This window comes from Ammodytes marinus (genome assembly GCF_949987685.1).
Source record: "Ammodytes marinus genome assembly, chromosome: 5".
Taxonomy (NCBI): Eukaryota; Metazoa; Chordata; class Actinopteri; order Uranoscopiformes; family Ammodytidae; genus Ammodytes; species Ammodytes marinus.
This window is the reverse complement of record NC_137234.1, coordinates 6920946-6944916: the sequence shown is the minus strand read 5'-3', so window position 1 is coordinate 6944916 and position 23971 is coordinate 6920946. Positions and strand designations below refer to the sequence as shown.

Below are 23971 nucleotides of genomic sequence, written 5' to 3'. Positions count from 1 at the left end.
GCTGTGGAGACCACACACTGGCTGCGCTGCACGGAGGTGGCAGTTATTTGCGGTTTCTGTTTGACACAGCGCTTAGTTTATTTAACTTGGATCAAAATATTTAATTTTGTTAAACTTTATATCCGTTTTGTGCCGTTTTGTACACGTATATAACATTTTAAAATAGGGGCGACCCGCCGGCTGGCCTAAAGGCTACAAACACTAAAAAAAACAAAAAACGATTTTCCTCATCCACCAATCGAGATCATTTGAAACGAGGAGTACTCGAGTACTCGATTACTAACGCCCATCCCCAGTAGCTACAGAACATATACTGTGCTGTGTAATAACAGGGTCGAAAAACGGGGAAAAAGTCGCGGCTTGTAGTCCGAAAAGTACGGTATATATATATTTTTTTTTGCAAACTTTCAAAATATTTTCTTCACATTTAGATGGAAACCTGGGTAACCTGGTGTCTTATTTACCTCTTCCACAAAGCAAGTAAGAAGAAAACTCCAGCAGGCGGCTGATCTGGCGGGACCAGTAGTCCATGGGGAAGTACGGCATCTCGTACAGACGCACAATCACCTCAGAGTTCTCACAGTGAGGAAGCTCGATCACCGGACGGTGTTTGGACAAACTATGAAAGGAAGAGATGATGAGCGCTTAGAGACAGTAATATATTAAGATATGTTTATTAATTTGGTTTTTCTACACTGGCACAATCTCCAAATAATAAATTGATTTTGTATAGCACCTTTAAAAACCATAGTAAGTTTACAAAGTGCTTTGAAAGAGGAAACACATCACATACATACACATCCAATTAATACACATACAGAATATACTGTACACATAATTGTAAGAGTGAACAAGGGAAGATGTAGCAGCTACATTATTATTACCTTATTATCAAATTAACATGTGAAAAGACAATGAGAAAAATTGATAAAAAGACGGCATCACATTCAATCAAGTCTATGCGAAACACACACGGCACAATCCTAAGAACACAGACATCCACTGACCCTACCTGCTTGGTACGAGGAGTTGGTCCTCTCCAAACGGTAGAGCGATCTGAAACTTCTCCAGCAGCTTGAAGAACTGTGTCATGTGGCTCCTGGGGAAACATTTGCTCTCAAACATGAACTTCTCCACCATGGAGCGCTGGACCACTCCTTTAGGATGCTCCCAGAAGCCACCACTCTTCAGGGTCAGTTTCTGAACGCAAAACACAAACCATGTAATATATAGATAGATACTGTATAATAAAAATATCACACATTTTGTAACTATCAATGTCAATGAGTGGCAACAGCTGATGTCTGCTTTAAACAACACATATCATCTGAGCATGCACAATGTACACTGTGGTCTTTTCAGGTATTGTCAATGCTCGTTAATGGAAGATGCTTATTATTTATTTGTGAACTAATAGACATTTTTTGTTTTTGTTTTTGTTTCATTTTGATATGTCTGGGGAAAAAATCATTAATTTAAAAGAAATTCTTGATTCATAAATGTTATGCAGTTGAGTCAAACGACTGTCCTCTAAAGTAAGGGTGACTATGGATTGCGCCAAAAATAGAGATCCGAAACATTTAACTTTGTTTGTGCAGAATCAGCTCATTTGGTCTGAACAGAAAGACCGAAAGCATGTGTGATGGTGTGTGTGTGTGTGTGTGTGTGTGTGTGTGTATGTGTGATGGTGTGTGTGTGTGTGTGTGTTTGTTCAGGTGAGGTTACCTGGGAGATGATGTTGCAGAGCCACTGTGGGTCGATGAAGTAAAGCTCCTGGAGCTGAAGAGCAGGATCATCAAAGTGCAATAAAACACCTTCAGGGACAGAGGAGGGAGAGAGAAAACAGCCAGGATTGGTCAGATATAATGATGATGATACAATATTTCAACATTAAAGCTAGGGTGTACATTTCTGAACATATTACCCTTTTCACCTATACTGCCTTTCATTAACCATAACACATATCCCTCAAACACATTCAATTTGGACTGCTGGATTAATTGTTAAAAGCATCTTAAATTTGAATCCTTTTTGTATGTGTATGTAAACAACAAACAAAGAAAAACTATGGATATGTCTGTTAAAATGTATGCTCAGTGTATTCTGTGTTCATAAACATTTCCAAATAAAGAAATTATTCAAAACATTTATTACAACACTGCCATCAATAATCCCAGGCCCTGACTGACCGGCTTCACTGAGGAAGTGCACGGCGTGTGGCAGCTCGTTCTCCTCCAGCTGCAGCTGACTGTCCTGCAGCAGCGTCAGCAGCTCTCTGTGCCTCAGGACGGGAAACTCTGGAGGGACCCGGCTCCTCTCCTGGAGGACCCGCCGCTCCAGCTCCACATAGCTGTCTGGAACCAGCTGACCCATCACAGGCTGACCCTGGATCTGTGTGAAGAGAGAGGGAGGACACGTTCAGAAGCTGGTTTGTGTCCCTTTTTCTTTTTACTTAAAGCTATAGTGCGTAACTTTTGTGTATATAAATGAATTTCGGTTATATTCAAACTATCTCCAAACGAGTTGACACAAAGTTGATTTTGCCTATCAGCTCCACAAAACTCTCCACAAAATCCGACACTAGCGCAGGAGTTCACTCAAGAAGCGCTCAAAAAAAATTAATTTGTTGATTCTACTGCTTAATTCTCCAAAATTGTAAGCCATTGCTTTGTCAATTGGTGGTGTTTCCTTAACCAAATGCCTATCGATAGCTTTCTTGCTTTCTTCTAGTCAACATTTTCTTGCGGAATTTACATAAATAGTGCACCAAACAACTTTTAGGAACTGTTGTGGAATTTTCGAACTTCATCAATACATTGCTCAAGTGAACCTCATGTCCTAATGTTTGCTGTAGTAGTTCCTTAGATATAATTTATTTGTTTATCTTTACCTTGAAGCTAGTGACCTCCCTGGCGATGGCCTTGCGTAGCTTGGCGATGGCGTCAGAGTCCTCAGAGGCAGACACCATGTAGTAATCCCTGATGGCAGGAAAGCCCTGGTGGTTGAGCAGCTCCTCTCTGATCTTAGTCAGACAGGCCTGGAGCTGAGGCTCCTCGCTCACGTCTGTGTGGGTCCCAACCAGGATGACAGGCGACAGAGGGGCTACGGCCTGGGGTAAAGGAATAAGATATAAGAGAAAATATCTATGGACATCATTTTGTATGAACTTCCTGAGTTTCACCTATTAGTTCTTAATTTGCCACCACTGAGGTAAAATGAATAATAAAAGTGTGACTGTAATGCATCAAGACTTTTGATGCATTCTTCTTTTATTTCATTCTATTCACTTTATAATTTATTTTCCTTACGTTTCTATTTTAATGTTATTTATTTTCAACATTAATATTTTCAAATCTGTTCATGTAATTTTCATATAGTGAAGGACGTTGAGCTGCATTTCTTGTATGAAAGGTGCAAATAAAGTCTATTCTGATCTTAACAGTCATTCATCAGAACTACACAACGCTTTGTTTTACGACTCACCTTGATATTGAAGAGCCAGGGTTTGAGTGCGTCCACCTGACTGGCTCCTTTGCTCAGGTCGTACACCACCAGGTAGAGCGCTCTGGAGGTCAGGAAGTGAGGGTGAGAGCCGCTCAACTCTTCTCCACCTGAGGGGGGGGGGGGGGGGGGCAATCATCACATACTTCTAGCTGTAGTGTGGTCTGTGGCTGTGTGATTGTAAATCCATTCTAACTTGATGTATCCATGTGTTGTCTAACCTGAGAAGTCCCAGACGTTGAGGACCATCTTCTTCCTGTCCCGTTCCCTGATGGTCCAGTCCCGCACGTCGATGCCCACGGCGGGACGCTTCGAGTTGAGCTGTGAGCGCTTCAGTTTCATCAGCTGCTGGATCAGAGATGTCTTCCCACTGCCCGCGTTCCCAACCACGATCAGCTTCATACGGTAATACGGCACGGCCTTCCTCAACCGCTGCTGCAGGAACCTGGGAGAGAGGGTGGAGGAAAGATATGGCTTTTTTTAATAATAAGATTTTTTTAATTGATTTGAAAATAGCCCTGGTGCAGTGGAGGTATATTATAAGCAGCATAATATTAATATATTTTAGGGCTGTGAAGTTAAGGGCAATTAATGATTATGACCCTCCGTCCGCCCCGTAGTTTGGGAAATCATGAAGCAATACTGTTGTGTATCACAACGAACGCAACAAGAAATAAGCTTCCTTTGAGGTTATTCTGGAGAATATTCTGGACAGTATTTGTCATTGTTTTGCATTGTTGCAACAATATTAAACGTTCATTTGTATAAAGCAAGCATATTTGTCCACTCCCATGTTGATTGGAGTTTTAAAAACTCCCCAAATATACTTTAAGGGAAGATTTACAACAGATACAAATGTGCGATTAATGGACAATCATGCAATTAAATATTTTTAATCGATTGACAGCCCTACTATCTTTACGCGGATCTCATCTGGTTTGTAAAGCCCCTGACCTGACAATGTCTTTGGTTTTGCTGCCGATGAGTTTGAAGTCAAGCTGCAGCCTCAGGCCGTCCAGTGGCAGGTCCCACAGACGGCTCAGTTTGCCCATCTCGTCAGGGAAGGAGCGCAGGCTGGTGTTACGACTGACATCCAGAGAGGTCAGGCCTTCTAACAGGCCGATCTGGGGAGGGATCTACAGAGAGAACATACAAACATCAAAGGGCTATTTTATGATTTGTGTTGTGTTCATTTATTAACATTAATACAGGCAAGGTTTATTTTATTAAAATGTGTATTTATTGATATGAATACAGGCAAGTGATACACATGACACATACTATGAAAAGTTAAAAAACGTGTGAAAGACATTACAAAAACAAATGAAAATTAATATAAAAAAATTAATAGGAACCGTTGAGTAACAAAAAAAATAAGAATATTATTTATATTGTAATATTTAGATAGACATTTCATATTGTGTTGTGTGTGCTACTTCACAATATTAAACGGGAATACATTTGCTCCTGTGAAGAGTAGGACTACATAAAACATAAAACTGTAAATCGTTCCACATGTCATATCATCGAAGGTTTATTTACACCAGGATGAACTGTACTTTCACAACATTCAATAGTTAGAAATAAGGACTCAGAAAGTCTCTTAAACGTATCTGTACCTCAGTGAGCTTGTTGTCTCCCAGGTGTAGTTTCTCCAGCCTGGCCCACCTGTAGATGGGTCCGCTCAGGTCCAGAGCAGGGATACAGTTTTGACTGAACATCAGCTCCCTCAGGTTACTGGACTCCCACAGAGCCGGGCCCGGCAGAGAGGCTATGTTGTTGGTTCTCATGTCCACAGAACGTAAACTGCACAGAGAAAGGCATTAGAATTAAGTGTTTGTTCTGTAAAAGGGGGAGTCAGTGATTCTGGAGAACACTTGTTGACAAGATCACTTTTTGTCTAAATCAGTGAAAATCTCCTCACGATCAGCCACCTGTCCGTACTGTGTGTGTGTACTGTAAAGCCCAGTTCAGACCAAAGATTCGCCTTGCAACAGCTTGCAACTCGCAACTCCTTGAGACGAGACGGCTGAGACGTTCTAAAACTGGACCTTGCGATTTGACATGTTGAATCTTCTGCGACGCCTTGCAACGGCTTGCAACGCGCTGCAACGAGCAGTTCACACTGCTGCGATTTCTCCCCCGCGACGTTCTAAAACCGTCTCGTCGCAAGCAGTTGCAAGGCGAATCTTTGGTCTGAACTGGGCTTAAAAGATCTAGTGTTAATATACACAACACAGCCTAGGCTTTTTAAACAGGTATGTTGCTAGATACGGTGGGCCCCCTTTGTTTAACTACCCTTTGTTTACATACTAGTTTACAGAGCCTGGGCTGTGTATTAACACCAGTTTTTCCAGGTAACAGATCGTGAGGAGATATTCACTGTATTTGAAAAAAATTGGATTTTGACAGCAATCATTCTCTGTAATCGCTGACTCCATCTTAAAGAAGAGGGATGTGTGACATTTTTACATCCACAGCTGAGAAAAACAAGGCTTTGAGAATGTCTGACTTACTTTGGGAGACTGAGTATGGCCTCAGGAATGGAAGTGAAGCAGTTGTTTGCCAGTTTTATTGTAGTGATCTTGGATGAGAAGTGAGATAGGGAACCTGTACAAGACAGTAAAGTTAGAACAGATTAAAAAAAAACAGTCTCCTATATCTCTGACCGTCCATTTTGATAAAAGCTGTGGGCATGATTCATCTTTTTCTAAAAAAAAATTATTTTGAGATAATGAACATTAAAGATGGTTGTATAGTAGAAATATATACAAACGCAAACAGACAAGGTTGGTACATGTACATTTTGGACTTTTTATTCATTATACTATGGAAGAGGACATGTTATGGAAGCAAACTAGACAACGAAAAAGGCACAATGCTTTTTAAATGGCAGATTCTGAATCTAATCTCAGTTGATGGCACAGAACTCACAGATCTTGTTGGTGGAGGCGTTGAATGTTTCCAGTTTGGGGCAGCCGCTCAGGAAGTCTGGAGAGATACACTCCACACTGTTCTTACTCACGTCCAGCAGCTTGATCTCAGGCAGAGACGGAGGCACAACCAGCTCAGTTATACTGTTACTGAGAAGACAAGAAGAAAATAAATATATCAGTCATCTTCACCATTTTACAAATAGACATGGATTTGTTATATAGACATACAAAAAACAACATGTGAAGAATGTAAAAGGGCATTTTTTTTGGAGTTTGTCGTGTATTTTTTAGCTTAACTAGAGGGGTATATAGTTTTTGTCACTTGGATGTACCGTATGCAATTACATTTGCGTTTTTACCATAGTGTATTCTCTACTTGTGTACCTATTCATTGCCGCGGTACTGTCTGTATTCTGTGTGCACAAAAAGTGGAATAAAGTTATATGTATAAAAAAAATATATAAAAAAAGCACATTAAAACAATAACAATAACTGATTACCACTATATAGAAGTGAATGAGATGCTAATCATTCTGTTTTACCATTATGATTTTTTAAGTCTGTTTGTTCGGGAGCAGAATATTAAAAAAAAAGTTGTTAACACTATTTGTTGGAAAGTTGGAAAATGTGCCAAGATCAGAAGATCTGACATATACATTTCTAGGAATAGTGTTTTTTTTAATTATTTCTCATAAACTGCTTTATTTTATTGTAGCCCACAATCCTAAACTTGTACATGTATCCAATGATTATCATGACATTGTTTTTTTTTAAATTAAGGAATCACGTTTACAGCCAAGCAGCAATTTGTTTAGAATGTTAATATAAGAAATCTTTAAGTGTTGATCCAGGGAATTCTAAGAATAGTGGAAAAACATTGTTTTATTATTTCTCATAAACCGCTGCACTACTAGTTACTTAATTGAGACCAATAATCCTACACATGTGTCTCTTGATAATCATTTAATCAAGCATTTGTTTAGTATTGCTGGGGGTTTTCTGGATCCACTTGTTCAGTCTAGTAGTAATTTGTTTAGAAGTTATCTAAGAACTCTAAATAAAGACAAGGGAATCTAATTATATTCTTGAGCTGATAAAGGAATTCAAGTCAGAAACTTCGATTACAAAACACTCAAAATATAAGTCATTATATAGTTCCTTAATCTGACAGCGCATATGAGGAAATACCCCATCATCGCTGGAGATGTGCCACTCCTTAGCAATACAATTAAGTTAGTTAAAATCCGTACAATACATCTGATTATGTTTTTTTTTTAAATCACATTTATTTCTATCTGAAATGGTAGATTCCAAGAAATGTTTGTATGTGTTTTTGTTTGTTTCGTAGCAACCAACACATCAAACAATAACAGTGATGAGAATGTGACGTTAATGTGAGTGCATTCACTTTGCGCTAAAACGAGGAACTCAATCCTGCAAGTGCCAAAATAGAAAAAAACAGTACACAGGAAAAGTCACATGTTCAAAGCAACTGCCTTCACTAGATTGTTCAGTATGAGTGAGTCGAAGTTTTTCAAACCTGAAGTTATTAGTATGTTGAACTCAAAATTAGAAGTTTTGAAAAAAAAAATAATAATTTGGCTGAACTTTGACTTTTATGAAGTCTAAGTATGTAGAACTCAAAACTTGAAATTACATTACATAAATGATAAGTTATTTCAACAAAAGACAATTAGTAGGCTCAAATGGAGGCAGTTTACCTTAAAACTTAAGAGTTTAAATTGGCCTCTTAACTCTTAGAAATCGAGTCAAGACAGTTGTTCCTCTTTACAGTGCATGTTGACATACAGCTCTGGAAAGAATCAAGAGACCAGTCTGGATTTTAATCCTTATCTCTACATAACTTATTGAAAATGCTCTTAATGACAAAACAATTATCGAAATTTGGTAGAAATGTTGTCAGTAGTTTATATTATAAAACTAAAATGTTCATTTTACTCAAACATATGCCTATAAATAGTAAAACAAGAGACACTGAACATTTGGAGTGGTTTCTTAATTTTTTTCCAGAGCTGTATGTAAGAAGTGGTGTGTTAAGAGTATTGAACCCAGCGGCTTACCCCTCCATAAACAGCTCCTCCAGTTGCTCCATGGCTCTGCCCAGTTCGTGGGGGAATGTTGTGATTTTGTTGAATGACAGGTTGAGTTGTCGTAGCGACGGGCAGGTGACGTCGGGGTCAAAGGTCAGCAGAGGACCCACGCAGTTCCGAGAGACGTTGAGCGTGTTGAGAGAGAGAAGAGAGAGCAGCTCCACAGGCAGACACTGCAGCTGGTTGCCCTGAAGGTCCAGTCGGGTCAGGCTCCTCAAACTCTGGGACACAAAAAATACAAAGAAAAATAACGTTAGCCTCGAAGCATAATTGCCTAAATCATATTTACTCTAATCTACATCTACTCTACTCTACATGTACTTTTCGTTAGCCTAATAGCATAATTGCCTAAGTCATATTTTAAAGGTCATAGAGTAGGGTAAAGCAGATGGAGAGTAGAGTAGATGTAGAATAGAGTAGATGTACAGTAAAAGTAGAGTACAGTATATATGATTTAGGCAATTATGCTATGAGGCTAACGACAGTGTACATTTACTTTAAAGGTCACATTTTATGATGATTTTCAGGATCAAAATTGTAAAATGCATTTCTATTAGAAACTGTTTTCATGGTTAAGTGTTGAAGAAACCCTTTAGATTTCTCCTTTTATTCAGCCTCTGTCTGAAATGATCATTTTAGAGAGCCTGTCTCTTTAAGCCCCGCCTTCCACAAAGCCTAGTCTGCTCTGATTGGCCCTGAATAGATAGATAGATAGATAGATAGATAGATAGATAGATAGATAGATAGATAGATAGATAGATAGATAGATAGATAGATAGATAGATAGATAGATAGATAGATAGATAGATAGATAGATAGATAGATAGATAGATAGATAGATAGATAGATAGATAGATAGATAGATAGATAGATAGATCCTTTCATTATCCTTTACGGGAAATAACAGTGCCACAACAGCTTCAAGACAGACATAACAACACGCATTTCCTCAGCTAGCTTACATACTTAAAAAGATAAAATACAATAAATAAATACTAAAAAAGTGGTTTAGTGGATAGTGCGCGTACCATATTGGCTCCGGCCTGTGGACCTTTACTGCAGGTCATCCCCCTCTCTCTCTCTCTCTCTGTCTCCCCATTTCAACTCTGTACTATCTAATAAAGCTAGAAAATGCCAAAAAAAAATACTAATAAAAAAAAGAAAAAAAAAGTTATTATTTGTGCATTGTAAAGTGACCTGGCAGAGTGCGGAGGGGAACTCCAGCAGAGTGTTGTGGCTGAGGTCGAGGCGCAGTAGATGTCCCAGCTGCTGCTGCACCAGACCGTCATCCATCAGACAGGACAGAGAGTCCAGCTCGTTACCGGACAGGTCCAGGAGACTGATCCTCTCTCTCTCTCTAGACACAGCAGCAGGGCTCTCAGCTGATCCCAAACCTGAGAAGAGGGGGCAAAATGTTAGCTATGGCACAAGGCTTTCAGGGGTCAAAATGACATGTAGTGAAAGTTTTTTTGAACCTAGGTTGAAAAAAAGAATTTTCAAAAATATTGCTGAAAAATGTTCAACAAAATTATCTGAAATTTCTTGTGCATTCTCAATTTGTTTTTAATTTGCAGTCTATACAAACCGCTTTATGTCACAGACTGTCACTTATCAAATATCCATGACACATTTTAAACTAAATCATATGACAGTCAACGTTAGTTAGTCAGAAAAAAAAATCATGTTCGACAAAGTTAAAATAAAAAGTTGAATGTGATGATGTTTGTAACCTTTCTGGCCTGAGCCGGTCCTTCCATATCTCCTGTGTAACGGTTCACTGTGTTCAGTCTCAGGTTGACCACTCTGGAAAAAGACAAACAAGAAAAACTAAATGAAAAACAGTAAGGGAACAAGCATACATTTACATTTCTCTTACAAAAAAGGAACTTTAAAAGTACATAAAGAGGTGTTACCTCGGCACTGGCATGTCTGCGACGCCCCTGCTTCTTTTTGGAGGAAACCCCTCTCAACTCTTCTGTCGAGCTGTTGTGAGGCTTTGGAGACAGAACTCCTGACAGTGAATCGCTCCCTGCAAAAGGAAAAAGCCCAGTATGAGAGGTGAGGTCATTGTCGTCAGAGGGTAAACAATGTTTTACAGTTTAGTTCAGGTGTGTTTTTAACTAGGTATGGGACCATATCAAATTCAATGTCACGATTATCCCGGACAAAATCATTGAAATACACAATATAATTCCAATAAAAATCCAAATGTTGAGACACAGAACAGCATCTTAAACTTTACCGTCACTCTCCATGTCGTCGTTCAAGAACAGCCCGTCGTCCATGGAGACGAAGCTGAAGTTAGAGTCGTCACTTTCTTCAGAGATGTATCCGGAGGTCAGACAGGGGTCGGCGAAGGATCGCAGGACGCTGCTGCTCCTGGGCCTCTTGAGGGTCTCTATGTAACGCGCCAAACTCATACCTCTACCTTAAGGATAGCACAAAAACATAAACAATGGGCCCTGATTAAAAAAGGATTCCATTCATTCATTCATTCACACATTATCATGATTTGAGATTTTGAGATTTGACATTTTTTGGCCAGAGCAGTATAATTGCTGCGTCCTTGTCACCCTTTTTGTCTCAGGTGTCGGGCCGTGCCACACACAGTCACCAGCAATTCATGATAATGTGGTGCTGATTTGCCAAAACATTTCCATATTTCTGAAAGAAGTAAACTACAACTTCACAAGATGCTCCATGTTCCTAATTTTTTTATGCAGAGGAAAGACAATATTTCTTCTCTAAAATAACGCGGCCTAAAACTACAACTTCATTCTCATAACATGCCAACTTTTTTCACGTAAAATTTCGACTTTATTCTCGTAATATCACAACTTTTCTCTTACAAAAAAAAAACCTCAATGAAAGCTTCTTGATTTTCATAACATTAGACCTTTTTCACACAAAATAACAATTTTGTTCTCTTGATTAATTTATTTTCTCTCAAAGTGGCCCTTATACTCCATCTAGTCATATGCAGACAAAAAGCATCATCTCTTGCTCACTGTTCTTATAGCGTAGGCTGTGTGCCCTCCCTCTCTCAGCGAGCAGTGGACTGAGCCATGCGGGGTCTAGCCGGCCCAGCCTGAAGCCTCCCAGACAGAGGGCGCTGTTGTTCAGGTCCAGACCCAGGCGCCCCAGCAGCTGGATGACGGTGGGTCCGTCCCCACGCTTCACGCTCACGGTTAAAGCCCGGCGAAGGTACTGCTCGTGGGCCCCGCGGCTTAGCAGCAGCTCCACAAGCTCCAGAGGACCACCTCTCTCACACACCTGGAGACAAATGATTTTTAAAGGCCATACACTGCAGGCAAAAAAAATAGTTTTTTCAAGCACTTTTAGATTTTTTGGGCTATTTTGCTTCTATAACGTGTCTTCTTTCAAACAGCAATATTTTAACTCCAGCTTTATCAAACATCTACATTTTTTGTTTTTAAAGAGATGCAAATGTACGCATAATTAGTTAGATAATCCCACATTTGTATATTTATTCAAACTTTTCAGAAAAAATTCAGACTCGTTCTGGCAACATCTTTGCGTGAATTTGCAGACATCAAAAGTCCTGCTGTTTGCTCTGTGTGTGTGTGTGTGTGTGTGTGTGTGTGTGTGTGTGTGTGTGTGTGTGTGTGTGTGTGTGTGTGTGTGTGTGTGTGTGTGTGTGTGTGTGTGTGTGTGTGTGTGTGTGTGTGTGTGTGTGTGCGTGTGTGTGTGTGTGTGTTCTTTCCCTTAGTCGTAATTTTGTGTCTTCTAACCTGGTATATGAGCGATTCTGTGTTGGTTTTCTTATTGATGTCGGCGCCCAGCTCTATGAGACACTCTGCCAGCGTGGTGTCCCTGTCCTCGCAGGCTTTCTCCAGCATGCTGTAGTGTAACTCTGAGTCGCTCCACATCTTAGACAGAGCCAGGCACACTGACTTACGCAGCTGACAGCGGACAGAGAGAAAAATGAATGAATACAAGTAGAAATATTAGTTAAGACATCCAAAATAATATACATCCAAACATATATTTTTTTAATTAGTTAAACAATAAGCACAATAAAATGAAAAGCATGTTACAATATATATTATAACCAATAACCAGCATTGACATGTCTTAAAAATAGTAGGAAGACGTATACAATTATTTAATCCTACCCCTTTTCCACAGCTAAATAATTGGCGTTTATTAATTCACTTCCTGACTCTGTCTACTGTCGTACCGACTAACTAGAGAAAATCAAAGAGGGCAAAGGGGATCTTGAACAAATCAGTTTAATTACATTATGGGGGATGTGCCCTGGCTTTATAGGAAAGCATTTTCTAAGAACTGGAACTAATAGTAGATGAATAGCCATGTGATGGGAAATATGTGATAAAGAAGGACAACACAGATGTGTCAATGCAGTTAGCCTACATCATGTTGGAGGGAAAAACAAAGAGAGTGCAATCCATGGCAACGGATTAAACTTGAAAGTTAAGAATCTGGTAAAATGCTACTGCACTTTTTTTATATAGAATTAATTCTGGATTGTAATTTTCTGGACATCTGATGTTGCTTAGAAAGGAAAAAACTACAATTTCTTCTCATCACAGACTTCCAGATTAATCATATGTTCTATTGTCTGCATGTTATAATTGTTGTCATAGAATTCTGTTGAACACGGAACAGGGTATGGTATGACTGCCTGGACTGTGAATCCCATTGAGGGCAAATTGCTATGTGTGATATTGGGCAATGATATCTGAACTCACCGGTGTGTTGCTGTGGTCTGGAGGCTCCTCTCTGAGATGTTGGAAGATTTGTCTGTCAAAGTTTTCTCTCTGTAGCTCAGCAGCCGCTCCAGAACAGGCGTCCATCATACGCAAAGCCACCTGGAAACACTGTGGGACACACAACCACCGATAGACCAAAAGTTTTAATGTGAAAAATAGTCCATTTTTAATCATAGTATATAGGCTAAAATTTGAATTTAGACCTATTATCCATAGACCTTTGATTTGATAGCTGGTGACTGGAGCAAGCAATCAATCACCTCAACATTAACAGCAACATAAACATAACTTCTATTTATGTTTATTTTTCATGAAAAGTCAAGAGCATATTATTAACAGATGTAAACTAATTTTTTATTCTGAGCAACATTGTAAGACATTTATTGGGGCGGCTGTGGTGAAGTGGGTAGGGCAGTCGACCCTCAACTACAGTGGCGGTAGTTCGATCCCCCGTCCCTTCGCCACATGTCGAAGTGGCCCTTAGCAAGACACTGAACTCCAAATTGCTCCCAACAGTTTGCCTGCTATCGGTTTGTGAATTGGCAAGTTGTGGAGTCCATCTAACCGCTCAATGTAAAACATTTAACATACAGTATAATGTGTTCATGCCGAATGAAAAAGCAACTTTTTCAAATAAAAATTAGGAAAGCACAACAACAACAGTCAACCCTGTGCTTTTTAATTTATCTATAGACTTTTTCTTTCGTTTTTTCTCCCTCACCTTGAGGACCATCTCTGAGTCTTCTCTGTACTGTGTGAGTGAAGCCACCACGACAGAGGCCAGCACAGGAACGATCATCCTGGCCAGCTTCTTCTTAGACACCAGGTAGTGGAGCAGCGTGAAACCCCAGTAGTGGATCTCTGCACAGGCACAGGAAAGCAGTATTAGTATTTTTAATATTGACATAATACTTTAAATGTTCAGAAGAGGGAATTGTGTTAATTTCACTATCAAACCACTGTATATTCAAGTTGATGTTGCTGCTTTGATGAACTTAATCGGGCAAAATGGAGCGATAGATAGATGGATGGATAGATGGATAGATGGATAGATAAATATACCTCGTTCCTGTGGGAACATCTGTAGTGTGTGCAGCACAGTGTCTATGGCCCCCTGCTGGCAGAGCAGGTCCACTGCGCCGGAGCAGTCGGCCAGAGCAGACAGCACCTTCAGACCACACTTCTGTATGGAGGAGCTGCTGATGAACTGCACGCGCACACACACACACACACACACACACACACACACACACACACACACACACACACACACACACACACACACACACACACACACACACACACACACACACACACACACACACACACACACACACACACACACACACACACACACACACACACACACACACACACACACACACAACATTTCAATATCAAATTTACAACTACCAATTTGAATTCTAACCCAGCACAGCATCGTTTGTGAAATGATAATCACTTTTCAGATTTAGGACCTTCAGCTTTTATGAGTGACTTTTCTAGTAAACGGAAAAATTAGTGTAAGAGAGATAAAATGCTAATGTTTTTGTTGGAATAATGAAAAACGGGCCATAACAGCAGATTGTTCCTTATTTGTATAAAGCTAAATATAATGAATGCGTACTGTATAACATATACTTTGTTCTTGATATAAATATCATGGTGACCAGCAACATTGTTTCGTTGATCACAAACACAACATTTTTAAATGTGTTCATTTAGACGCCACATCTGTCAAATGGTTTGTATCTGATTTTTGAACTTAACTCTTTACGTAACCTTCTACGCTGACATGTTAAGCCTTTTCTCTCATGTCTACCCTTTATACAGTATAATCTGTTTTTGTTTACCATCTCTGCAGCGGAGGGGTACTGAAAAAAAAACACATAGGGGGTAAAAAAAAACATGCTCACCCATTCATTCATACCACAAACTCAACTTACAAATTCTTTTAAGAAATTAAATTACACCCTTCCGATGTTCTAGTTGCAGGACAACGTACTGTATCATTTCTATAATGAATGGACGGACTGTTGTTTAATTCATGAATGAGAACTATAAGTACATACTGGCTGAGCTTTTGTACACTGCTTCTCTTTATGTACAAAACAAAATCCCATTACAGGGTTTTCCCTCCATGGAGAATTACAAGGCGGACGAAAAGCCTCCTTCAAATTTCATGCTGAAGTTCTGGGCACAACTCTGACGGGCGTCTTCATGGAATACACCGTTTTCTAACAACTGTTGCACTTTAGGAATTTATATTTTTTGTAACAGGAATTGTAGCATTATGCCGATGTGAAGATCCTGACTAGAGTCTAGACCTTCATCAGACAAACGTTTGTCTGATCTAGTACCGAAATTTGCTATTTATTAGATAAAAAAATAAATAAATCCAATTTATTTTTTGCAAGTAAGACACTGTGGGAGGATTCACTTCTTTCAGGTTTTCCCGCCAACACTCCTTTTTGAGATTTTTTTTACTTTATTTTCGTCATTCTGTCTGAATGTTTCGATGTCTTATCATTTAAATCTGTCTATTTTTGTCAAATTTTAACTGTTATATTATTGTCAAACATTTTAAATCGCTGTGACGCTGTAATACAATTGAGCTTCACCCAATCAAAATGCTTGGCATCACAATAGATTTTATTTTAAGTATTTTGCCTTCATTTAAAAACATGTAATTATACAGCTCGGGAAAAAATTAAGAGACCACTCCAAATGTTCAGTGTCTCTCGTTTTACTATTTATAGGCATATAATTTAGTAGAATGAACATTTTGGTTTTATAATATAAACTACTGACAACATTTCTACCAAATTCAAATAAAAAATGTTGTCATTAGGAGCATTTTCAATAAGTTATGTAGAGGTGAAGATTGAAGAAAAATCCAGACTGGTCTCCTAATTTTTTCCGGGGCTGTGTATGTCAACAAGGACAAAAAAACATCATACTATGAAAGGACTAAAACAAAATAAAGGGAATTAAGAGAGATATTCAGAGGTGTTGTCAGTGTGTCTTTACCCTGTTGAGAACCTCCAGGTAGACTGTGTGAGCTCCTTCCACCACACACTGGTTCTTCAGAACCTTCAGCGACACATCGATCATGTCGGGGTCTGATACAGAGACGCCGTGCACCCTCAAACTCCTGTCTACACACACGCACACACACACAAACGCAGACACACACAGAAAAATATCTGTTTATAGTTGCTGCGAGATGTTCTACTTTGTTCACCAGCTAGATCAAATTTAGATTTTCGATTGGGTGGTAATGTAGACAATATTGATTAATGTCTGGAAATACCATGAGCAGAAATAGCCAGCTTGTAGTAAAACAAAAAAGCTAGCCAAAAAGATCAACATACAACCAACATTTGATTGATAAGTTCACTTCTGAGATGAGCTATATGAACACAACAGTAAGAGAACTTAATGGGTCAACAGTGAAATAATTCAACAGTCACAAGCGTACCAGGGCAGAGGAAGACCAGGCTGGCCTGCAGAGCCTCCAGTTGAACCTCTGGGTGGAAGTTATGGACCTTCATGGTGCTCAGGATCTGACCCATGGCCATGTTCAACTCATCCAGGTTGGCTGTCCTGCTCACACACACAGGGAGGGACGGGTTTAGCTCCAGAAATAACAATGGATGTCAACGTTTCATTACTTCATTGCATATTTTGAGAAGTTTGTATTATTCAGTGTGCCTGTTTTTTTGGGGGTAAAAAAAAGATATATATATATGCTGGCTTTCTGTATACTAAAACCAACACATATAATTCAGGTGTAATTTAAGTTTTTCTCACCTTCCCTGGAAGAGCAGGTTGAGCAGTTTGCAGGCGCTGATAGAAACTTCTGCAGAGTTAGAATGTCTCTTCATCATCTCCACCAGGTTGACATGGAGACCACTGGACAGCAGCAGGGAACGCATTCTACCTGCAAACACCACACAGCAGACATTCACTCTATGAGCCAACATACAACTGTATTCATAAGTGGCACAACTTATTCAGATTAATACGTAAGTGGGATTTTACTACATCAACAACTTGCAGAAAGTTCCACCAAAGATTTGACTCCGAAAAATACATCAAATAATTTTTAGAAATAATTATCCTTAACTTTTATCAATCATTTTGTGTGTCACTGTTGCAGACTCACCGTTGTGTGTGAGTAGTGTTGCTATGGCGCTGGTAGCAGCTTCAAACACACTGGGAGACGAGGAGTGGAGCAACATGGCCGCCATCAGCTGTCTGTGAACAGGAGTCCTGACAGAGAAACAACCACACAGTACAACAGATGTTATTATATTCTCTCATCACACATGTATATTCTTAAATACAGTATAAGCACTATGTTCGGCTGACCATTATTATCTGATTTCCTGCATTTTCTTGATTCATTTAGGTATAATAGATCACAGATAATGTATTATTTATTTTGCTTTGTTTGTTAAAAAGTCTCTATATGTGACCACTGTTTTCACTTTTCACAAACCAGTATATGAGCTCACAGGGCGAATCACATTGCAAACAGATGTAAAACAGTGCTATTTCTTGTTCATTCTTGTAGTTGTATAGTTTCAGCGTGTACCTCTCATCCTGCTCCTCTTCTGATTGGTTGACTCCTGCTCCGTGCAGTAACAGATTGTGAATGGCCCAGCTAGCAGCTTCCTGTTAAAGCAGAAGGGAATCACACAAACCCATGATTTGAAATTATTAAAGGCTATTTGCAAATTCTTCTATTTTACAATTTACTTATGTCATTCATTTATCTATCTTTTTTGTGTTTTTATGTTGTTGCTATGGTTGGGGGTAAAACACTCATCTTGTCCCTCAAATGTTAATGTTAACATTTAATATATAAAACTCAATAACTAAATGATAAAAAGAAAATATTGTCTGTGTCTCGCGGCTCAGTAATAACTCTGACCTACCTGAACGTGTGGCTCCTCAGCATGCAGCTCCAGAGCGTTACAGCAGAGCTCCATCCAGCCCAGACCCATGTCCTCCACCGTCTCCTTGCCCCGGTTCTCCTCCTCCTCTCCAGCCTCCAGGCCCTGCTCCGCCACAGCCTTGTTCTGTACTATGGTCGCAGCTGATATCAGGAGACAGAGAGAGGTGTTATGACTGTTCTATAGGAGTTCTGATTCAACCATCAAATTGTAAATGTCGATAGTTAGCCTGCTATCGGTGTATAAATGTGTGGGTGAATGGTAAAGTGTAAATGGGAACAGGTCTCCCTTGCAAAAGAGTCTCCGGTCTCAATGGGATTTACCTGAATAAATAAAGGTTAGAATTAGGCTATTCTTTTCTCTTCTTAGCAACAGAGAAAGCTTTCTTAAAAAAAACATTGTCAAATTATTTATTTCGTCTAACTGACTATAACTAACTATTGACCTTAAAAAGGAAATAAATAAGGACAAATAAAGAAAGAAATAAAGTACTATATGCTAGATATTGTGTGTGTGTGTGTGTGTGTGTGTGTGTGTGTGTGTGTGTGTGTGTGTGTGTGTGTGTGTGTGTGTGTGTGTGTGTGTGTGTGTGTGTGTGTGTGTGTGTGTGCGTGCGTGCGTCCTCACTGAGGTCAGCCAGGCAGGACAGAGCGGCGGCTTGCAGCGCGGCGTTGTCGGGGAAACTGTGACAGGCTCTCACGGCAACCCTCTGCACTCCATTCAGCACCAGGATGTTGTAGTAGCTCTCTGTCACACAAAACAAACGCACCCTGGATTTTACTCACTATTGACCCTCTTCAATCTTAATCTGTCAACTAGCAAACACACTATCTTATCAGGGTGAAGAAAATCCAAACACTGTTGTATTGATTGTGAAGATTCATTGATTTCATAAACAGTGTTATCATCGCTATCCATTTACAAGTGATGAGATACTCCAAAATGATTCATTGGTAGTGAGAGTTGACTACAAGGCCAATATCCGATTAAGTGAATTACGGGCATATTGGCACCCGATACTGATATTCAATTGGAACAGTACCATCTTGAGTTTTAACCCCTAAAGACTGGCAATCTATTCTATTAATGGTAATTAAAACAATGAGGGTTGAATGTTGTTATGGTCTGTGTGTTGGTTCTAACCTGAAGTGAACCTCCTGAAGAGGCAGCAGGCAGTCTCCTGAAGCTCCTCCTCCTCGGGGAAAGCATCCATAGCCTCGATGATGACGCTGTAGCAGCGAGCGCCTCCAGACATCAACATCTCCACGTTACTACCTGGAGGAGAAAAGACTTATACACTCACAATGTGTTTGTATAGGGCTACATAGGGTGATAGGATACATCAGGTCGGCAATACGTCATCTGGACGGAACTCTCGTGACCACGCCCCCTTTGGGGGGAAAACAATACACAGCGCTCCATTCACTTTGTATTGAATGACACCCGTATTCGGCAAACAAACTTAATAAAAACATAATACGACATGCCTTTCACAAATACACGTTACTTTCTTTAAAGCCACGGCTCTTGTCTGTCTATACGGGCTGTTTTTGTGAAAAAGTATTGAGTAATTTTCAATATCGAGACAAAACTCTTAACTAATGTATGCTGAATGCTAGGCTAATGTTAGCCTTCTGCTGTAGGCTAACCATAGGCTAACCCTCACGGACGGGAAAAAACACCTCAATATTGAAAATTACTCAATAATTTTTCACAAAAACAGCTCGTATGGACAGACAAGAGTCGTGGCTTTAAAGAAAGTAACGTTTTCTTGTTAAATGGATGTTCGATTACGTTTTAATTAAGTTTGTTTGCAGAAGACAGGTCTCCTTCAATACAAAGTGGATGGAGCGCTGTTCAATGTTTTCCCCCCAAAGGGGGCGTGGCCTGATTGCCGACCTGATGTTATACTGCTTAGAGGAAAGTGGGGCCGACTAGTAACCACAAGGTCGCTGGTTGGATCCCCGGCACCGGACAGGAGGGGGTTATTTGTAACACTAGGGCGGCTGGTATTACATGTACAGCGCCCACCATCTATACCACTGTTTCCTTGAGCAAGGCACCTCAAAACTGCTCCAAGGGTGCTGTACTATGTCTGACCCTGCGCTCTGACCCCCTCTGAAGTGTGGTAACTTGAGAGGGGATATGCAAAAAGACAAATTTCAATATGCCTTGTGTAAATTGACTAATAAAGATAATATTAGAAATATGCATGTTTAATTTATAGCTTAACCTTTTTTATCTATTGAGGGTGACCTCATATCAGCAGACAGCAGATGACAATGTATTTTCTGTCAATTTGTATAATAGGGGAGAGTGGCCTAAGTTGTGCCGGTGGGGAATTTGTGCCACCCCTTGTTTCTAGAAAACCATAGAAGAAATTGGAAATGTGACCACATATTTAAGAAGAGACATCCATTTAACTCATCCTGTAAAGAAGGGAGAAACATGGAATAAGATATAAGCACATTTAAGCTCAAAAAAGCCTTTCAAAGTAAAATTTCCATAATCAAGTTTTTTATTATTGTGTTTGAACAATTATAGACACGTTTGAAAACATTTGACAAATTTGTTAGTGCTTTAGTATGCTACACTTTGTGTCTATATAGTTAGCACGATGTCAGCCCTAAACTGCTGCATCATGCTTATTATCCAAAAATCTGGGGTTGGGGTGATTTGTGCCAGAGGGCCTGGGGTGAGTTATTTAAGCAATATCACATGAGAGGGAGCAATGTTGTCGCTCTATATCAGCGCAGCTGTGATTCGGTCGTAGGTACGAGGCCGCAGGCCTCCTGTGACCCTGACCAGTGACCACCTTGACTAAGACACTTTCTGGGGGAAACACTGTACACCCTTCATGACATGTTTATGTTTTTTGATCAATGTAACAAACATGATAGCAACAAAGACTTGATGAGCAAATTCACTAGAAAAGAAAAACAGAATGACAAGAAGTAGGTCAGAAAACGGCCTTGACAAATGAGAGAGTGGCCTCTATTAAACAGTGTGGAATCCCCCCCGGGACCCAGACAAATCCAAAAGCTCCATTTGCTTGTAATGTAATTTACTTTTACTCAATTGCACCACCATGGATTTCCTCTTTTCGAAGAAGCGGCCTGACCAATAAAAGCACTTCTGTAAATGAAGTTTAATTTCTAGGCATTTTTAAACCCCTGGCAATTCCTTTCTGTTAATATATAAGGCAAAGTTAGCACCACTTTGAGTTGAAGATTGTCAAATACTTTGTTTTTCTTGTTTTTACATTGCTGGGTGCCACAAGGACTCCCTGCATTCTCATAATTACATTTTCTTTTCCAAAAACTTTAAATAAAATTTCCATGGAAAAAGTTGAAGACTCCATCCCAAATTATCTAATATATAACAATGTATTGAGAGAAGAAAAACGACATAGAGTATTCAGTCAAGGGGGCAGCTGTGTTCCTCCTAAACAGTAGGACATTTTTCTGATGATTTGACTTTGATTTTCAACTAACACTGCTCCCCTGTCCCACAAGCAGCCATTCTGACGCAGTACAACACTGTCACACATAATTATGCTTTTTGAGGTCTGATTTGATTTATATCTAATTGGTTAAACAGTGTCTTATTGACAACAAGGCTAGAAGAAGACCGCATGCAAATAAAGATATAAAAGGGTGTTTGATGTGTATTGTGCTGCTGAGTCATGTTGTGCAATTCTAACCATTACATTAGCATGAGTGAAAACACATTCAAACAAAACATTCACTCTTTAAAATGTGGATCGTATAATAATCCAGTAGTGTAAGTAAAGTAACACTGTTTTGCCGTTTGAAAATCTTAATAACTTTGCATTACATGTGTGTCTGGAGAATGCATCACATCATATCTATCGATCCGCTACCTGTCCGTACTGTGTGTGCGCTGCAAAAAAACTGGAAAAATCCAGTATTAATAGACTGTAAACAGCTATGTTGCAAGCTACAGTGGGCTCCTTTTGTTAACATACCCTATGTTTTACATACAAGTCCACAGAGCCTAGGCTGTGTATGAACACCAGATTTATTTTATCAGCACAGACACAATACATTACGGACAGGTAAAAACATTGCTGGGACAATAACAGGCAACACACAAGCTGAAGTGTCTTACCGGGTCTGGCCAGTGGCAGCAGCACCTTCATGGCCTGCACCAGCAGCTCGGGACTGTCTGGGAACCTGTGAAGAGCTGCCATGACAGCAGCATGGTCCTGGGTCTCCACAAACTCCACCAGGTGCTCCTCGCTTACTGGAAATATCATAGGAAGACACAAGAAAAGATATTCAGCTACTGTACACAAGTGTATACAACAATGTTAATGCAAAGCTAGTTAATAGTATGCTAAAAAAAATTTGGTACAAACCTTTCTAATTAACGTGCTAAACGTGAAAGCTAAATGTGAGCTTGTTAAGAGTTGTGTTGACATGCATTTTAGCTTGCTAATGTTAGCATATTCGGTCAGTACTTTTAAGCAATGTCGTCGATGTATAAATTAAGATGAGAACTTTGTTTTTTGTTTATTTTTTGGCATCTATGCAATGTTGTGTATATACGTGATAAATAAATAAACTAAACTAAACTAAATATTAGCTATGCTTTACAAAAGTTAAATACAACATCAGACAGCAGAACGTAGCCTTTTTACTTATATTAAAAAAACTCAAAAAGTACTTAAATTGCTATTCTTGCACAAAATATATTCATACAAACACTTTCAAAGACCGATATCTATTTTCAGACAAATTATTTCTCATATTCACAATGGATTTCCTGGACCCGTGGCAGGTAAGTATGCTAACAAAGTTCAGACAAATGAAAGCTGAACCCTCACAATATGTTATTTACATAAAGTAAGCCATAGAAAAAGTCTTTATTAAGGCAACAATGTGACCTTTTCTTTTGAACCACACCCAGGCTCAACTTTATATAGTTGTTTACCCACTAGTGTTAAGAAACAATAAGAGCAAAGCTTCACTCCATGTTAAGAGAATGCCAGCTTCTCCAGACTTCACACATTGCTATAGTTAGGCTAGTATAAAATATGAATTCAAATCCAAGTCAGAAAAGTGTTTTTCTGATATACATGATACAGAGCCAGATCAGAAACATGTCAAACACACTGCTATGGGACAAGGTAGACAAAGGGAAATACATATGACTCTACACACCAGTATATAAAAGAGGTATAAGAGTGTGTGTGTGTGTGTGTGTGTGTGTGTGTGTGTGTGTGTGTGTGAGTGAGTGAGTGAGTGAGTGAGTGAGTGAGTGAGTGAGTGAGTGAGTGAGTGAGTGAGTGAGTGAGTGAGTGAGTGAGTGAGTGAGTGAGTGAGTGAGTGAGTGAGTGAGTGTGTGTGTGTGTGTGTGTGTGCCCACCTCTGTCCAGGAGTATCTGCAGTGCTCCACAGCTCTGCAGCTGAACCTCTTCACTGGAGGGAAACGTCTTCATGGCCTGAACCACCAACCCAAACACATCCTCCTCCTGCCCCAGCACCAGCACAGGAATCACCTCTACACAACCAGGGAATACGTAGGAATAAGAATTAGGTTCAATGAGTTTGGGATCAAAGCGGAAGCAATATGTATTGCGAAATAACAGAGAACCTCAAGGGCCACAAATGAATATAAATATGAAAAAATATATGCATTAAAAAGTACACTGTGTAATATAAGTGTATTTTTATTGCAACGCT

At 39.6% G+C, this 23971-nt stretch overlaps 1 protein-coding gene across 2 annotated transcripts in view; it reads right to left on the bottom strand.

Annotated features, from left to right (window-relative positions):
- The window catches only part of lrrk2 (leucine-rich repeat kinase 2), a 40117-nt gene that overhangs the window by 11817 nt on the left and 4329 nt on the right, over positions 1 to 23971 (bottom strand). For both annotated transcript variants that reach the window (XR_013844886.1, XM_080028067.1), the window contains exons 5-35: positions 23655 to 23789; positions 22395 to 22529; positions 19407 to 19538; positions 18891 to 19010; positions 18246 to 18406; positions 17903 to 17982; positions 17471 to 17577; positions 17116 to 17245; positions 16784 to 16908; positions 16333 to 16460; positions 14365 to 14509; positions 14024 to 14163; positions 13282 to 13410; positions 12301 to 12471; positions 11557 to 11821; positions 10791 to 10976; positions 10462 to 10577; positions 10279 to 10351; positions 9746 to 9942; positions 8519 to 8769; positions 6436 to 6584; positions 6018 to 6111; positions 5121 to 5307; positions 4456 to 4637; positions 3723 to 3946; positions 3484 to 3611; positions 2891 to 3109; positions 2190 to 2391; positions 1726 to 1814; positions 1013 to 1200; positions 465 to 619 (exon numbers count right to left, since the gene is read on the bottom strand). Coding sequence is in view for 1 of the 2 variants with exons in the window: in XM_080028067.1 (XP_079884193.1) it covers positions 465 to 619; positions 1013 to 1200; positions 1726 to 1814; positions 2190 to 2391; positions 2891 to 3109; positions 3484 to 3611; positions 3723 to 3946; positions 4456 to 4637; positions 5121 to 5307; positions 6018 to 6111; positions 6436 to 6584; positions 8519 to 8769; positions 9746 to 9942; positions 10279 to 10351; positions 10462 to 10577; positions 10791 to 10976; positions 11557 to 11821; positions 12301 to 12471; positions 13282 to 13410; positions 14024 to 14163; positions 14365 to 14509; positions 16333 to 16460; positions 16784 to 16908; positions 17116 to 17245; positions 17471 to 17577; positions 17903 to 17982; positions 18246 to 18406; positions 18891 to 19010; positions 19407 to 19538; positions 22395 to 22529; positions 23655 to 23789 (4743 nt within the window). In the remaining variant the exon portion in view is untranslated. The remainder of the gene's footprint in view (positions 1 to 464; positions 620 to 1012; positions 1201 to 1725; positions 1815 to 2189; positions 2392 to 2890; positions 3110 to 3483; positions 3612 to 3722; positions 3947 to 4455; positions 4638 to 5120; positions 5308 to 6017; positions 6112 to 6435; positions 6585 to 8518; positions 8770 to 9745; positions 9943 to 10278; positions 10352 to 10461; positions 10578 to 10790; positions 10977 to 11556; positions 11822 to 12300; positions 12472 to 13281; positions 13411 to 14023; positions 14164 to 14364; positions 14510 to 16332; positions 16461 to 16783; positions 16909 to 17115; positions 17246 to 17470; positions 17578 to 17902; positions 17983 to 18245; positions 18407 to 18890; positions 19011 to 19406; positions 19539 to 22394; positions 22530 to 23654; positions 23790 to 23971) is intronic.